Here is an 18,838-nt window from a genome sequence, read left to right as displayed (position 1 = left end):
CATAAAAAGTTTGTGAATGAATGATTGTCTGATAATTAGTAAGAAATACCTGTCTTTCTACTAAACAGGATGTATTGACCTCATAATTCAGTAGATACTTTTTTATAAATGTCAATTAATTATCTTAAGTAAATTGCTCCTGATTGTTTAATTATTTGATAACTAGAGTCATTATTTGATAAATGATCGCTATAAATCAGACTCAATATAATTTGATTAATATTTTTTCCTATCATTAAGGCCGAGAATTGAGCCATGACTATTCAAAAATGTACAAAAGTCATGATCTTTTGATGTGGTACAATCTAGATAATTGAAAATGAAAAGATGTCACTATTGGTCTACACTGATATATGTCAAAAAATGTAAATATTTCAAAAAGACACTTGAAAATCTATAAATAGGGATCCCTAATTTCATATTTCCTACACTGAATAAAGTTAAGAAAATTTGATTCCTAAATTCTCTAATCTCTTCAAAATATATGTTATTTTTATTTTGCTGAAATTACATTCTTTTCTAAATTTTTTGAAAATTAGAATTTTTACGAGCAATTTTAGTTCGTGTATATTTCATTTGTAAAGAATTTTGTCAACACTTTAGTTCGTCTGATAAAATTAATATTGTACTATATTAATTTGAGGAGAAGCATCTTATATTGGAAGATAGATGTACCTTTGATCATGTTAGTACCAGTGCAAGGGCGAAATATGTCTTAAAATAATTTGTGTTCGCATACCTTGTTTTATTTCATGTCCTAATTTTTACGTTTTAGTAAGTTACACAATTCACTTTGCACCAAATTGCACAAAAATGGTGGAAAGTTTAGTGTTATATTGGACTAGTTTTGCACCATTTTTTGTATAATTGGTGTTTTGGTGTCTCTTTTGGAACCATCCTCATTACACCAAAATTCATCAAATCATCTCCAACCCATTACACCATTTTACACCAAAATGGTTAAATAAATTTTTGCCATTCGCTTCCGCTTTACACAATTTTGTTAAGAGTATTTATGTTCATTTTTGTTATATAATAAATTATTATTATTATTATTATTATTATTATTATTATTATTATGTGTATTTGCAATAAATTTTAATCATGTAATTAATAATAATTAATGAATAAATGAAAGTAGAAGTACTCAAGAAGTTTTAAAATGTAATGAACATGATTATTTTCAAGAATTTCTTTCTAGTCGTAGACAAATGAAAAATAAAGAGGTTCACATTGCATTTCGAAATGCATTAATTTTATCATTTGTGAGATGAATATACGAATTTCGAGAATTAAATTATAACACTAGTTAATTTCGCAATATTATCGAGATTCGAAACATACTGCACTTAGTTTTTAATAACATGGTTTAACACTTTCTTAGTTATGGTATTTCTATTAATTATGCTACAGTTTTTAAATTTATTAATGAATTCAATACTTTATTGATTTAATGTAATTATTTATTTGGTAATTTATGTAGTTATAAAATAAATTAGTAAATAATTTTTTAAATAAATAAATTATTAAAAATGAAGACAATTATTGTTACAACTGTTGATATAATGGGTTGGAAATGATCTTTAATTTGGTTCAAAATTTAGTACAAAATGGTGATTAACTCAAGTTTTGGAGGAGGAGAGTACATGATGAGTGAATTATGGAATTATGCTATTTGTACAATTATACTTGACAATAATGATTGAAATTGTTGGTGTTGTCAAAATTCGGACCATAGATTTAAAAAATAAATTTAAAATGAATTAATGTGATATTATTAAGTGTAAATTATCAATCAGTATTGTCAAATTAAATTGTACATATAGCCCTTTTTTGAGCCACATTCTTTTGACAAGAATGAATTTTTGAATAGTGTATTGATGAAAAATACATGGTTACAAAATAAGGAAAAATTTTGAATTTGTGTATAATATTATTTTATTAAAAAATATATATTTTAAATAATGTCAAAATACTATTTAAAAATATATATTTTTCAAAGAATGGAAATCAAATGGGCCATAGCAGGAGTATTGGAATATGTTGGTGGGGGACACGTTATGTAACTAAGCCTGCCAAGATAATTTAGCAAATCGTGTGACCAATCTATGGAAAGCATGATGTGTACTTTGACAAAAAAGGTCCTTTTCTCATATTTACAAATACCACCCTTATTTTTTTAGTTGTTCTTTCTTAGTGCACGCTTATTTTCTCAAGTTTTCATTTTGGTCCACTCCTTATTTATAATTCTGTATACCTTTCCAATTTAGGTTTACATGTTTCACTGCACTTCAATTGACTTAAAATCATTTCGAAAAATAAATATGATGCGGTAAAAATAAATGTGTCGGTTTAGTAACACACTACCAATTCTTGTCTCGTGAAAGTGTGATAAAAATAGAATGTTATAAAAATATACTGTCTTTGTACCATTTATATAGATTGATTTTCCTTATTTTCTTGTCTCAATTATATAGTCATGTTTTCTTTATTAAGAATATTTGTTTTGTTTGTTTAATAATATATCATTATTCAATTTGTCTAGTTATAATCAATATTTTTCATTTAATCTTGAAATCGTACAAATATAAAAAGGGCAAATTATGAAAAATTTTGGCAAAATTTGCTCTTTCAATAATATTAAATAAGGTATTTTAATTCGTGTAAAAAATAAAATCAACCTATATAAATGGGATGGGTGAGTATAAATTAAAAAGGTGATTAGCACAAAACGTCCTTGCCTTTCAATGTTATTGTGCAAAACGTCTTTACTTTTCATTTTTTGATATTTTTACCCTTACCCTCATCTTTTGTTGCGGAAATCATCATTTTTATGAAATTTCTCGTGTAAAATGACAAATATATCCCATATTTAAATAAAACAATAAAAAATAAAATAAAAAGTTTAAGAATAAATTGCAATCATACTCCCAAGCTTTTTAAAAAAGTGCAAATGAGTCCAAATAAATTATTAAAATGGTAATTAGCACAAAACGTTAATATCGTTCATCATTATTGTGCAAAATGCTCTTATATTTCATTTTTTGACATTTTCACCTTTATTTTTATATTTCATTGCAAAAATCATAAATTTCATCAATTTCTCAATTAAAAGCTGTAAATGACAAATATACCCCCCTCTTTAAATTAATAAAAATAAAGAAAAGAAAAATAAAGAACAAAGTGCAATTATATTCTCAAAATTTTCAAAAAATAAATAAATTATTTATTTGTACTTTTTTTGAAAATTTTGAAAATATAGTTGCAATTTATTTTTTATTTTTCTTTACTTTTTTATTTTTGTTTATTTAAAGACGAGTGATATTTGTCATTTTACAGCTTTTAATTGAGAAAATAGATGAAAATAATGATTTTCGTAATGAATTATGAAATAAAGGTGAAAATGTCAAAAAAATGAAAGGTATGGACATTTTGCATAATAATAATGAAAGGTAGAGACATTTTGTGTTAACTACACTTTTAATAATTTATTTGGACTCATTTGCACTTTTTAAAAAAGTTTAGGAGTATGATAGCAATTTATTCTTTAAATTTATTCTTTTCTTTTTCATTGTTTTATTTAAATAGTGGGTATATTTGTTATTTTACATAAAAAATTCATGAAAAATGATGATTTTCGCAATAAAATGCGAAGGTTAATGGTAAAAGTGCCAAAAAATAAAATGTAAGAACTTTTTGCACAATAATACTGAAATGTAAAGATGTTTTATGCTAATTACTCTAAATTAAAATAAAGTACTGTAGAAGTTTTAAAATGTAATAAACACGATCACTTTCAAGATCTTTTTGCTCGTCATCGACAAATCAAGGATATATAGGCTCAAATTGCACTTCAAAACGTATTAATTGATCATTTGTGTGATGAATATACGAATTTCAAGAATAAAATTTTAACACTAGTTAACTTCATAATATCATAACATCGGGATTTGAAACATATTGTACTAATTTTTAATAACATGATTTAATATTTTTTGAGTTATGATGATATTTCTATTAATTGTATTAATTTTTTTAAAATTTATTAATGAATTCAACATTTTGTTACTTTAATTAATTATTTATTTGGTGATTTAGGCAGTTATAAATTAAATAAGTAAATATTATTTTAAATAAATAAATCATTAAAAATGAAGAAAATTATTAAGTACATTTGTCGCAACTTCTGGTGTAATAGATTGGAAATAATTTTCAATTTGTCACAAAATTTAGTACAAAATATACCTCAAATTCTGGAGGAGGAGATGACATGATGAGTGAAGTATGCAATTTTGTGTCGTCAAAATGCAATTTATTTTAAAAAATAATTTTTGAAATAAATGAATGTAATGTTGTGAAATGTAAATTATCAATCAATATTATCAAATTAAATTGTACATATAACATGATTATTGGATTATGTTGGTTGGGACACGTTATGTGACTAATATTCTGCCAAGATAATTCAGCAGATTGTGTAGGAAAACATGATGTGTGCTTTGCAAAAAGTGTCCTTTCTCATATTTACAAATAACACCCTTATTTTTTAGTTGTTGTGTCTTAGTGCACGCTTATTTTCTCAAATTTCCTTTTTGACCCTCTTCTTATTTATAATTTCGTATACGCTTTCCAAGTTAGGTTTACATGTTTCACTGCACTTTAATTGACTTAAAATCTTTTCGAAAATAAATATGATGTGGTAAAATGAAAGTTCTGACAACTTTAATACTTTTAAATTAGGAAGACTTTCTTCCACTATTTCAAAGTGTTAATCAAACTTTGTTTTTGGAAAGGGCAAAAATGGCAATTCCTGCAACATTGGTACAGGAGGAAATAATGAGATTTTCTTCTCCGTTGCCATTTCAACAATCAAGTCAATGAAAATAGATTTCACTTTCTATATTTTTCGTATACCAATATACCTTTATTTAATTTGTGTAGTTATAATCAAATTTTTTCGATTAATTTTGAAATTGTACAAATATAAATAAGGTTAGATTAGGAAAGTTTTTGGCAAAAATTATTTTTTCAACAATATTAAATAAGCTTTCTTAATCCTTGTAAAAAAAACAAAATCAAGCTATATAAATGGGGACGGATAGAGTATAAGTTTAAATTGGTACAAGTCAAGAGAGTATTAGTATATTGATGGGATCATTATCGATATAGACAATTGTTTCAGAGGAATAAGCTGTTTGTACAGCACAAAAAGTTGTTGTACATGTACAGTACCCTCACAGCTTGGCGGGGCCCGCACCACTAAAAAAATGGTCCAGGCACCCCGATGTGAGGGTGTTGTCAACCGAGCTGTGTGTCATGCTGTGTACACAACTCGATCCTTGTTTCGGATGACATCGCCTCATCAGATATGAAGCATGTCGACAATAAAGAAAGAGAAAATAATAAAATAATCTAAATTTAAAGAAAAGTTAGTTAAAATAAAAAATAGAAATAAATTTTTTTGAAAGTAATAAAATTAAGTGTTTAATATAAGAATTTGTTAGAGTACTTTAAAAATTTAACTCTAAATTTATAGATATTAGAATATACTTTTTAAAAATAGAGATTTTCTTGAAGATATTCTTACAAATAATAACGTATAATATATTTTTGATTGTAAAAGAAATATATGAATAAAAATTGAAAAGAATAATTTTATCTCAAAGATTATAATTTAGCTCCTAATGGGTAGATAATGTTGGTTGCGGGGTTGGGGGGAAGATGTAACCACTCTGTGACAATTCAGCGGATTATGTGACGAAATTAAAGGAAAGCATGTTGTGTCCTTTTCTCATATTTACAAATACACACCTTTATTTTTTAGTTGTTCTTTCTTAGGCACACTTATTTTCTCAAATTTCCTTTTTGATCCTCTTCTTATTTATAATTTCGTATATGCTTTCCAAGTTAGGTTTACATATTGCACTACACTTTCAATCGACTTACAATTTTTTTCCAAAACATATATGATGTGGTGACAATAAATGTGTAGGTTTATGATGATACTTCAAGTTCTTGTCTATCAGAAATGTAAATGGTAGTTCTTACTACTTTGGTACTGGAAATTAGCATAACTTTGTTCCCCAATTTCACAATGTTATGCGAATTTTTTTGTTGTTGAAAAGAGCAACAACGGCAATTCCTGCAACATTGACATAATGAGATTTACTTTTTCGTTGCCATTTCAAAATGAAAGTGATAATAAAAATATTGTGTAAAAATTTAGAAGTTGAAATTGGCACAAGTCAAGAGAATATTAGTAGATTGAGATCTACATATAGACTCTTCAAATGACGTTGTCCATATTTTATTGGGTATGGAGGACAAGTGTCTTTGCTGTTCTTGAGTTCGCCAAGTGAATAAAGGGCTAAATATTCTTTACCTTATGAATACACTATAGATTGTGTTGCAAGTCCGACTACTCGATGACATTTAATTGTTGATCGTTGATCAAGTCTCAAAAACTTATATTTAGACCAACAAATGATGATTGATCCATGAATCTCTAACACTTGATGAATCAATTGATTGATCATGTAGATAAATTTTGTCAAGGTTAATAGGAGTTGACTATATAATCTATTGTACATGGGTTACACTTTCCTAGTTACAGTTACATCCTTGCTTGATGGATTAAATTGAGGAGTCGAATTGTTAATAACAATTCATATATACACTTATTTTGAGTTGACTAATGCGTTTCAACTAGAGGTGTCAAACTGGGCAAGCCTAAGGATTGGCCCAAGAAAAGTGACCCGTGAATTGGGCGTAACTCGTGTGGGCCATTTCACGAGTTACTAAATGGAAAACTTTGGGTTGAGCTGATTTAATTGATTAGGCACAGTGATTAACCATATATATATATATTTGGAATTTTCAAAAGTTGACAGTATAGCCATCTGTAGAAGCTGTGTCGATGTCACCCTTCAAAAGACGCAACAACACAACTTTGTGACAGTGACACAACCTTCTTAGCAGCCTTGCAAGAAAGCTCTTGACACAAACTTTTCATGCTTTTGCAAGAAGAATGTCATACCTTCTCTGCTGGTCATGCATTCTTTGCTTTCAAATTATTTTTTATTAAAGTAGTAATTGAAATTTTTGATTTATTTTTACTTGAAAATTGAAATTAAGAAATTTTTAGCATTAAACCAGATCAAAACTTTAAAGGACCGCCCAAGTGTATAAACATTTTCAGATCTTGGGCTGTTCCCATAACATTTTCAGACATTCCTTGTCTTACTATCTATGTGTTGAAATTTTAACAATGAAAACTTGTAATTGTAGAGTGTAAATTAATTTAATTTTTTTTAGTAGCACACTTGTCTTACTATATTTTATATATATATATATATATATACACACACACTACGTGGCAGTCCAAACAGCTTTATTGCCCAAAATAATACGATCATTAAACAGTACACACGCGTCTCTCTCTGTTTATAAAGCTTACTTTTTCTTCAATCAGTTTCAGAAAAGATCGGATCAAAATCAGTTCAACAAATTTCCTTTCTGTGAGCTTCTTAGATCCTTACTTTTCTACTCGGTGCTTTGAATTTATGCATTCGTTAATACAAATGTTTTTCAATTGATTTTCAATTTTTTCTTTGGTTCTAGACTTGACTGTGGATGGTACTCGGTGATTGCTTTGTGCTTGATTTTTTTATGGGTTGTGTAATGTGATGTGGGGTTTGATGTTTTTGATTATGTTACAGGTGAAAGATGGCCCAAATATTGCTTCATGGGACTCTCCATGTCACGATCTTTGAAGTAGATAGGCTGCACAATGGAGGAGGTGGACATTTTCTTCGCAAGGTAGAAGTTTCATGTCATAAATTTGCTTCGGATAACTGCCCGACACGATGAATTTCACTGTTTTGGTGTTATAATTTTATTATTTTATTTTGGTGGGTTGGTTTGATATTTGTGCTATTGATCGATATTTATTCCTGTGATTGAAGTTTTAGTGCCTTACGTTTGTGCAACTGTTGAGATCCAGTAGAAATGTTGAACTACTAGCTATATTCAAATGATTTTAAGAATCAATTTGCAAGGATTTATACTCTTAGATGAAGAATATTCTGAATCGAGTTGCTATGATTATAATTTGATTCCACCCCCACCTCTCCCTCAACCTTGAAACACCCCACAAATGAAAACAAAAAATTGAAAAACTTAAAATATAAGAAGCACAAAGAATGGATCTATTATAACATATTTTATAGGCATTTGAATGTACTCAAAAGCGGTTTGCAGAAGTTTGAGTCTCATTGACAGACTTGAGTAATGGTGGTTGCAGTTCCATCATTCTGATTCTAGCATGGGATGATATTACTATGCAAATGGAAAACGCATCAAATTTGATACATATGGTTTCTGTTTGATTGCTAGAGTCTTCAAATTGTTACAATTGAGGAGCTGTGGTAGGGGTGGGTCTGAAGATATAGAGAACGTTAAAGGGGATGCTCTTTCTCCGTGAGAAGAAGACAATCTCCTAAGTATCAAATAATAAACCATGTCATTTTAACTTGTTTAGAAGATTGGTATTATGATGGTTTTCACGCAAATGATTTGACAATTCCCCTATGAAAAGATAGAGTTCTATTTTTCTTCTCTTTGAAAGAAAAATCAATACAAAGTTTCCTCATTTCTTCTGACAATAATTTTGAAAATTTTATGTACTTCTGTAAGATTTTTCCCTTTTTAATGTTCTTTTGAATGATATTATTTCTATTGATTCACTATTTATTTTTCAAATGTCGATCCAATTTCTTCTATTAATTGTAACTTTATATTTAACTTAAGGTAAATTTTTAGTTCATTTTACCCAATGTTATCATGTATTTTGATAAAAAGTCAGATGATCAACAGCTTCAGTTATTCTTTTAATTCAAATATTTGAGTTAGGTGATATATGGATGTGATAAGTTTCTTTTAATGCGTTTTCTCTTCTACATGTTTCTTTAAATCCTTCCAATATTAATTTAGCCATCTAAAAGGTGTAAATTTCCTGACACTGTTTTCTCTGAATTGAATTTCATGATAAACTCTGACATTTGTAGTGCTAACCATATAAATTTGTCTTTGAAGGAAGTGTTTGAAGGTCTTGAAGAAAAGTTTGAGCTTTGCATTTAATCACCATGTAGATAGTTGGAATTATGCAATAACTAGGTCTCTTTTATTCTTGTTATTCTGTAGTATCTTGTCTAACATTTTTGAGTTGGCATACATTCATCTTCTATTTTAAAATTTTTATAAATGCATTGATTTTTGGACCGAATTTATCCTGTCAGTTGTCATATATAATTTTAGGATCATTTTTGAATAAGGTTATAAGTTAAATAAGTTTTTATATGTGATTATGTATTCTATGGTCAGAAAATTGTTCAAAGACTCGTTCGCTATATTCCTGATTTGTGTATTGAAGTATTTTATTTGACTCTGGTGGTACTTTACATTGGTGGAATATTTTTGTAGATGATGGAGAACATTGAAGAGACTGTTGGTTTTGGTAAAGGGACTCCTAAAATTTACGCAACTATTGATTTAGAAAAGGCAAGGGTTGGGAGAACTAGAATGATTGAAAATGAACCTAATAACCCCAGGTGGTATGAGTCTTTTCAAATTTACTGTGCTCATATGGCTTCAAATGTGATATTTACTGTTAAAGATGATAATCCTATTGGTGCAACTTTAATCGGAAGAGCTTATCTACCCGTTCGTGAGCTCTTGGAAGGGGAAGTAGTGGATAGGTGGGTTGAGATATTGGATGAAGATAAGAATCCTATACGTGAAGGTTCTAAGATCCATGTAAAGCTACAATTTTTTGATGTTTCTCGAGATCGTAACTGGGGTCGTGGAATTAAAAGTTCCAAGTATCCTGGGGTTCCCTATACTTTCTTTTCTCAGAGAACTGGATGTCGTGTTTCTTTGTACCAAGATGCTCATGTACCAGACAAATTTGTTCCGAAAATCCCCCTTTCTGGAGGACAATACTACGAGCCTCACAGATGCTGGGAAGATGTTTTCGATGCAATCACTAATGCTAAGCATTTAATTTACATCACAGGTTGGTCTGTATATACTGAAATTACCTTAATAAGGGATTCTAGGAGGCAAAAGCCAGGAGGTGACGTTACTCTTGGTGAGATACTAAAGAAGAAAGCAAGTGAAGGTGTTAAGGTTCTTATGCTTGTTTGGGATGACAGAACCTCTGTGGGTCAACTGAAGAAAGATGGCTTGATGGCTACCCATGATGAAGAGACCGAACACTATTTTCAAGGTACTCCTGTGCATTGTGTCTTATGCCCTCGCAATCCAGATGATGGTGGAAGCTTTGTTCAAGACTTACAAATTTCTACCATGTTCACTCATCACCAGAAGATAGTAGTGGTGGACAGTGATTTGCCTAGAGCTGGATCGGAGAAGAGGAGGATTGTGAGTTTTGTGGGGGGCATTGATCTTTGCGATGGAAGATATGATACTCCATTCCATTCACTTTTCAGGACATTGGATACTGCACACCATGATGATTTTCATCAGCCTAATTTTACTGGTGCTGCCATCACAAAAGGTGGGCCAAGGGAACCTTGGCACGACATTCATTCCCGATTGGAAGGACCAATTGCCTGGGATGTTCTGTTTAATTTTGAGCAGAGATGGAGGAAACAAGGTGGGAAGAATGTATTACTTAACTTGAGAGAGCTTGCTGATATTATTGTTCCTCCATCTCCAGTGATGTATCCAGATGACCATGAAACATGGAATGTTCAGTTATTCAGATCTATTGATGGTGGTGCTGCCTTTGGATTTCCGGATGCTCCAGAGGAGGCAGCAAGGGCAGGTCTTGTCAGTGGGAAGGACAATATAATTGACCGAAGCATTCAAGATGCGTATATTCATGCTATACGACGAGCAAGGAATTTTATTTATATTGAAAATCAGTATTTTCTGGGAGGGTGTTTTGGCTGGGAATGTAATGATATCAAGGTTGAGGACATTGGAGCTCTGCATCTTATTCCTAAGGAACTCTCCTTGAAGATTGTGAGTAAGATTGAGGCTGGGGAAAGATTCACTGTGTATATTGTGGTGCCAATGTGGCCCGAAGGGATTCCAGAGAGTGCATCAGTTCAGGCTATATTAGATTGGCAGAGGAGGACCATGGAGATGATGTATAAAGACATCATTCGTGCTCTTCAAGCTAAGGGTATTGAGGACGACCCTAGAAATTACCTGACATTCTTCTGCCTTGGAAATCGGGAGGTGAAGAAGAGTGGTGAATATGAACCTTCAGAACAACCAGAACCTGATTCAGATTATCTAAAAGCTCAGGAGGCTCGACGTTTCATGATCTACGTTCATGCCAAGATGATGATAGGTATGTACTGGATTTTGAGTGTAATGAAAATTGGCTTCTAAAACTAAGAATCATTTAAATCTGTAAATTATTGGAAGATAAACCCACTAAATTACAAAGCTTATCTAACATGTCTAGCAAAAGTTTTCCATCGCTTAAGGCACAAATCATTGTTAGGCATTATTAGGCTCGTATATTTTCCTTGTCTTACAATAACTACTACACGTAAGCACATCAATATTTACCTATATTCATGATAGCACCACTAGATACTGTCTCCATTGTAAAGGTAGTAGCTTGTGTTTGCTCTAAGAGCTTGAAGTGTACTCAGACATGAGCGAATTATTCGTGAGATGAATTGCTATGAAAAGAAGGCCATATGTTGATATTCCTTTATATTTTTTTGGTAGTTGATGACGAGTACATAATAATTGGATCCGCCAATATCAACCAAAGATCTATGGACGGTGCAAGGGATTCCGAGATAGCCATGGGAGCATACCAACCATATCATTTGGCAATCAGGCAACCGGCCCAGGGTCAGATCCACGGTTTTCGTCTGGCACTATGGTATGAACACCTCGGCATGCTTGATGAAACTTTCCTACACCCAGAAAGTGAGGAATGTATCAGTAAGGTAAACCAGGTCGCTGACAAATATTGGGATCTCTATGCGAGCGAAAATCTTGAAAGGGACCTACCTGGTCACTTGCTCCGCTACCCCATTGGGATTGCTACTGAAGGAGAGGTTACCGAGTTGCCAGGAATGGAGTTCTTCCCTGACACAAAAGCTCGCGTTCTTGGTGCCAAATCCGACTACCTCCCTCCCATTCTCACTACTTAAATAGGTACCCGAAAATGGTTTGTCATCTTATTAAACTCGTGTTCTGTTTAGTGCTTATCGTCTGTAGAAAATAAGCAATCGTACTTGTTTCCTAAGCTGCAGATGTCATGTTATAGTTTCTGCAGAGCTGTTCATATGGATTTAACAGAGTTTTGGTGGTGCGGTTTTTGAATTTGTATTCTCAACTGACCAGACGTTTGTGTGTTTGAATGATCTTTGCCTTACCTTACAATTTCATGTTCTGTTCGTTTCCTTTACATGACTTGTTGCATATTGAAGTGAATCAGTTATTATCTATGCAATGATTAAATTAATAATGCAATTTGTTCACATAGAAACTGTAGCAAGTGAGATAATTAGGAATCATTTTAGTCATAGACTAACAATTTACATGCGACGGGGTAAGACATGCATGACATGTCAAGAGAATATAATAGTAGAGAATTGAAATAATATTGCTTCTACAAGATCTTCGACGTTTAGTGCATTGAACCAGACAACGTATATTAATCCGCAACTTATTAAGGATCATATAAAGAATTAGAAAGAGAATTTCAGACATTTGAGACCTTAAACAGGGGATCCTCAAACAGTTTCAATAATTCTACAACTATGGTTATCAAAGTTGGAGATATCATCTTTTCAGTTGATTTCAACATTCTTAATATTTTACTCAACATATGCTATTAATTTTACGAAAATCATTCTTAACAACTGGACGAGCATTAATGGATTTTGAAAATGGTGAACTAATCCGAGGATGGAGGAAAAAAAATAATGTTTTACCATAAATACTCCAATCAATCAACCACCTCACATTGAGGAATGCAAAAGGATTGACCATGAAAAGAACGAGGATTGGGCAACTTATAGAATACAAAAGGGGTTGGTGGATTGGTTAGACAAATGAGGAACAATAATGGAAATCTCATAATCTAGACAGCTAAAGATGAATTAAAGAATTGCTAGTGTACCCGATGCAATGTTGGAAATTCTCTTTTCAAACCACCACGAGTAGCCAAAATATCAAAATCAAACTAATGACTATATATATATATATATATATCTTTGTGGTATTATAAGGTATCTTTATTCCCTGTAATTCCCTTTAGGTCGTGCTTAAACTTATTATAAATTGTTCCATGTTATGATTGATTATTTTATTTTATTTTGAAAGAACGTGACAATTGAACCCATTGGATAAGCTAAAAGACATATTAAGTGATTCAACACTTCATGTCATTCCATCCACCAACTTCAGATTTATACCAGTGGAGTACTTAGTTCTTTTCTTTATTCTTAATTTTTATATATTGTGTGTTATACTTTTAGATACTGAGGCAATGTCTATTATAAGTTTGGGATGAAAACATTGAGTATGTTATCTATTTTTACTATTTTTGTGCTCGTTAGCGTGAAAAAAAAAGATCGAATATTCAGGAAAATTAGTTATTTTCAGCATTATTTTTACTTTTGAGTGCTTGTGTAGGTTACATAAACTTGCCTACTATAATGCATATATTTGGAAGGGTAATTAGCACAAAACGTCCCTACATTTCGATGTTTTTGTGGAAAATATCCCTACCTTTAGTTTTTTGGTGGATTACATCCTCACCTTCACCTTTTTTTGCGTAAAACATCCTTCTGTCAACTTCCCGTTAAAATGTTCCGTTAAATCAAAAGGTAATTAGCACAAAAGGTCCCTACCTTTCAATATTATTGTGCAAAACGTCCGTACATTTCATTTTTGGCATAATTAGCACAAAAGGTCCCTACCTTTCAATGTTATTGTGAAAAACGTCCATAACTTTCATTTTTTAGCATTTTCACCCCTACCTTTCACCTTTCGTTGCAAAAAATGTCCTTCTCATCCATTTTTTCAATAAAATGACGATTTTACACTCCTATTCAAATAAAACAAAAAGAAAAGATGAATTACCAATTGCAACAATGGTCCTTAAATTTTTAAAAAATTACAAAGAAATCATAAATTCTCAACCACCACCACTTTCACAACTTATCAAGCTGCCAACTATAAATCCACATAACACCACCTTTCGGCCACCATGCCCACCGACTCCACCATCGTAAATATGGTTGTTTCGGACAGATTGGTGACCAATACTATGGAGGAGGATATTGGAGAGAGTGAGGCGAGGCTGGTGGTGGTGGAGTCCGATAGGAGTTGTGATCGAAAAGTGGTGCTATATGGATTTATAGGCGGTGGCTTGGTGGGGTTGTGAAAATGGTGGTAGTGAAAAATTTAGGATTTATCTGTCATGTTTTGAAAGATTTAAAACTATGATTGCAATTAATTAATTATTTTTTTTCTTTTTGTTTTATTTCAATAGGAGGGTAAAATCGTCATTTTATTGAAAAAAATAGATGAAAATGACCTTCTGGGCAATGAAAGGTGAAATGTAAGGGTGAAAATGCTAAATATGAAATGTAGGGGCGTTTTGCACAATAATATTGAAAAGTAGGGACCTTTTGTGCTAATTATGTTAAAAAATAAAAGGTGGGGACGTTTTGTACAATAACTTTGAAAGGTAGGGACCTTTTGTGCTAATTACCTTTTGATTTAACGGAGTATTTTAATGAAAAGTTGACAGAAGGACGTTTTGCGCAAAAAAAAGTAAAGGTGAGGGTGTAATCCGCCAAAAAATGAAAGGTAGGGACGTTTTCCACAAAAATATCGAAAGGTAGGGATGTTTTGTGCTAATTACCCTATTTGAAACCATGTGTTAAGCTATAAATTATAAAAAAGTAACATGGTTGATTTATGCTTATTCATGTAAAACTTCATATTTTTGTGCACAAGATATATGCTTTGCATCATAAATGATTAGTTTGATTCAAATTTGGAATATGTTACAAAAATATAGTGGACTTTAGATGTTAAATTCAAACAAACACTAAATTTCATGACCTTAAATCAATTATATGATAGTTTGGGAGTGATTGAGCTGTTGTATGAAGATATTAAGATAAATGTGGATTTTATATATACTAAATTTTTGTGTGATTTGTCCAATGTCAATAAGTTGAAAATAAGGTGAAAATTTTAAGTTAGTGGCCGATTTTTAAGAATAAATGTTTAATGAGTGACATTGCACTAATCATTACATAAAAGGGGGAAAAAAAGCTTTTATCTTGTGAAGTTACCCTAAAAGATTCCAATGAGGACATTTATTGAAAATTTCAAAAAGAAAACTAAAAAGGGAAGTGCTACATGTACATAATTATCTACATAATGATATCCATAATTATACGTGGCACTGTATTCAACATCTAATTCAAATTTCACACTTGCACATCAACAACTGAATGATTGTCACATCATATTATGGACACCGTTATGTGCAATAATTATGTACAAGTAGAATTTTCCATTTATTTTTGCTAAACTAATTATTCGAGAGTTCGACATTGAACATTGTCTTCCACAACAATTATTTCAAAACTTTTTATTCTACATACACACAATAAAATATTCTACATATAAACTCAAAAATTTCTTTACTTTTTAATCATAAATTCTCCAAAAATTCACAATTCAAAATATTGTTTTGAATAAATAACTGCTATCAAATAGGACTGTATTTTGGCAATTATAAATAAACTACACCAGCTTTAACAAAGCGTCAACTAGGGCTGGCTTCATCGTCAGTACCTGAACAATAAAGTTTTTGAGGGTAGTTTATAAATTTCGTACTATATCTATGCACACACACAAAAATCCCGAGTCATTGTCAATATTTAGCCTATGTTTATTTTAGATTAAAATCAATTTTTATTTAAATTAAAGTTAACAATTAATTTAACAACACATTCGTCAACTTTTATTAAAATATATTAAAAAAGTATCTTGATTTCCAGAAACACAGTTTTAATTGACATTTTTTTCTCATAATTTTTATAAGTTAAAATTAGTTTATTCTCAAATCCAAAAGGTATCCACTCACCTACTATTAGGAGTGGCAATCGAGCTGAGCGACTTGTAAAAATGTAGCTCGTGAGCGGCTCGAGTTTATATTTGGACGAGCCCAAGCCGAGTGAAAGGCTCACGGGCTTGTAAAAAAAGGAACAAAAAAGTCAAAATAAATTTTGAAAAAAAATAAAAAATTGAGCTCGTGGGCTTGGCTCGACTCATGGGAGCTGACTTGTCCCATTGCCACCCCTACCTACTATATAGTTGAAGTTATAAATTTAAAAAGTAATTAGCATAAAACGTTCTTATATATCAATATTATTGTGCAAAACATCTATATTTTCCATTTTTTTTTTTTGCACTTTTATCCTTACTTTTACATTTTATTGCGAAAATAATCATTTTCATCAAATTTTTCGGGTAAAATGACAAATATACCCCATATTTAAATAAAACCATAAAAAAGAAAAGAAAAGTTAAAGAATGAATTGCAACATACTCCCAAACTTTTTTAAATAAATACAAATGAGTCCATAAAATTATTAAAAAAGGTAATTAGCAACAGAGTGGAATGAATAAGCAACTTGGTCCCACAATTTATGCTAAACGTACCAGGAGATTTACTGATATTCCAAAATGCTAGTTGAAAATGCCACACAAGATTCAAGGGCACGTCTTTATCAGTTAGAGATAATGCAGTTCAAGATCCACAAAGGTCAAAGGCTTTGAATAATTTTATAATTCCAATATCTTAAATTACACATTTTACTTAAAGAGGAAGATATATTTATCATTTTACAACTTTTAATTGAGAAAAATGAATGAAAATAATAATTTTACTATGAAATATAAAAATAAAGATGAAAATGTCAAAAAATGAAAGGTATGGATGTTTTGTGCTAATTGCCCTTTAATAATTTATTTGGACTTATTACTTTATACCCGTTCGGGTATTTAATTTGACCAGAACCGTCAGGTTCGGTTCGGTCGGTTCAGTTCTGGAGATTTGTCCAGCTCTAAGTAAAAGTACCAAAAAATGAATGATAAGGACGTTTCGTGCTAATTACCATTCTAAATTCAAATGACTAAAACAAACAAACGGAAATAAGTTTGCACTATACGAGTACTTGATTTTTTTCCCCTTCAAAATTTTCATAATTTTTTCCTATTTTTAACCACTCTCCAAAAAAAAAAAAAAAAAAAATCATTTCACTTCAATTACAAAAATTATGTTCCCGCTTTTCCACTTGTTTTACGGATTCTGATTTCAACGTTTTCATCATTCACAATTTGTTTGCACGTAATAAAGATTACTTATCATTGTTACTTTAGACATAAGACATTTATTCTTTCTAACAAACCAAACTATTATGAGATAGTTTTTTCAAAATGATAATATCGAAATTGAATTTCAATATCTTTTTTAGATTTTCCTTAAAATTTATTAATAACAATATTTGAAAAAAAAAATAAAAATACAATATTAGTCTTTGTTAATTGTTGTCTCATTATCTCAAAAATTCCCTTTTTTTTTTCAAAATTTATTTTCATTCACACATTCTTTCATAAAATAATTTTACATGTAAATCGAAATTTTTTCGTTATTATTTAATTATATATTCTCCCAAAAATTACTATACTAAAATTCATTTTTTTTTTCTAAAATTACATTTTAATTGAGTCCAAACAAGGGATTAATTTACCAAATTAAAACATAAATCTGCTACGTAATAATAAACGCAAAAAGTTAATTGAGGACTCTTCAACATTTTACCTTGTGTGATGATAGCGAATTTTTGAATCCCAACCTATTTGAAATTCTTAAATTTGGGTTTTCATGTGATCGAAATTGATAATGTGGTTGTAAAATCGTAAACGTCTTTCACTTGAATTGAAGAGAAATGTTAAGTGATTTGATGATTTTTCTTTCTAATTTTCAGTTTAGTGATATTTTATCATTCTTATCAACGATTTCATACATATGAAATTTCAAAATTATAGATTTAAATATGTTATTAACCTCCAACAATACATTGTTAAGAGCCTGTTTGGCGTAGTGATGGCAACGGGTCGGGGCGAGGATGGGGCAGTTTTTTGCTCAATTTACTGCCCCATTTAATTTAATTTTTTTTTACACATTTTCAAAATTTCGAATTATACTATTAAATTATAAAATACAAATTCAAAATTTAAAAATTCTAAACAAATGATGCTCAAATTAACATCAATATTCAAAGAAATACTCGAAAAAACAATATCCAAATATTCACGTGGTGGGTTCTGCCCCAAACCCGCCCCATCAACTCGTCGGGGTGAGGTAAATTGCTATATCTAGTTTGGCGTAATTTTTGAGAAACTAAAAGGAGTTTTTGAAACCATTTGGCTAATTGTATAAAAGTGATTCTTTTAATTAAAAGGGTTATTAAAAGAAATTGGTTCAATATGATTTTCTTTAAAATCACTTTAGAAATAATTTTTTTTTTCTTTTGAAACTAATTTCCTAACAAAAATTAAGTTATCATTCTTAAATTATTTTTTTTATAGGAAGCAAAAATAAAAGTAATGTTTCATTCCTCAACAAAAGTTGAAAAGTTAGATATTTTTGTTCTAAAACAATTAAATAAATATTTCGTTCCTCAATAAAAGTAAGAAGAAAAACACAAAAGGTCTAAGGCCTACTCCGCACTCCCCAGCAAACATTCAC

General features: G+C 30.5%; 1 protein-coding gene across 1 annotated transcript; it reads left to right on the top strand.

The window, feature by feature from the left end:
• The first annotated feature begins 7,376 nt into the window (after window positions 1-7,376).
• On the top strand, window positions 7,377-12,453 carry LOC111372165 (phospholipase D alpha 1). The gene is made up of 4 exons (XM_022994364.1): window positions 7,377-7,517; window positions 7,719-7,818; window positions 9,481-11,380; window positions 11,770-12,453. The coding sequence occupies exons 2-4, from the start codon at window positions 7,726-7,728 to the stop codon at window positions 12,201-12,203; spliced, it is 2,427 nt and encodes an 808-aa protein (XP_022850132.1). The 5' UTR covers window positions 7,377-7,517; window positions 7,719-7,725; the 3' UTR covers window positions 12,204-12,453.
• Window positions 12,454-18,838: the final 6,385 nt, after the last annotated feature.

The sequence above is a fragment of the Olea europaea genome, chromosome 23 (genome assembly GCF_002742605.1).
Source record: "Olea europaea var. sylvestris chromosome 23, O_europaea_v1, whole genome shotgun sequence".
Lineage (NCBI taxonomy): Eukaryota > Viridiplantae > Streptophyta > Magnoliopsida > Lamiales > Oleaceae > Olea > Olea europaea.
Note: the sequence above shows the minus strand (reverse complement) of the source record. Positions and strands in the feature narration are given on the sequence as shown.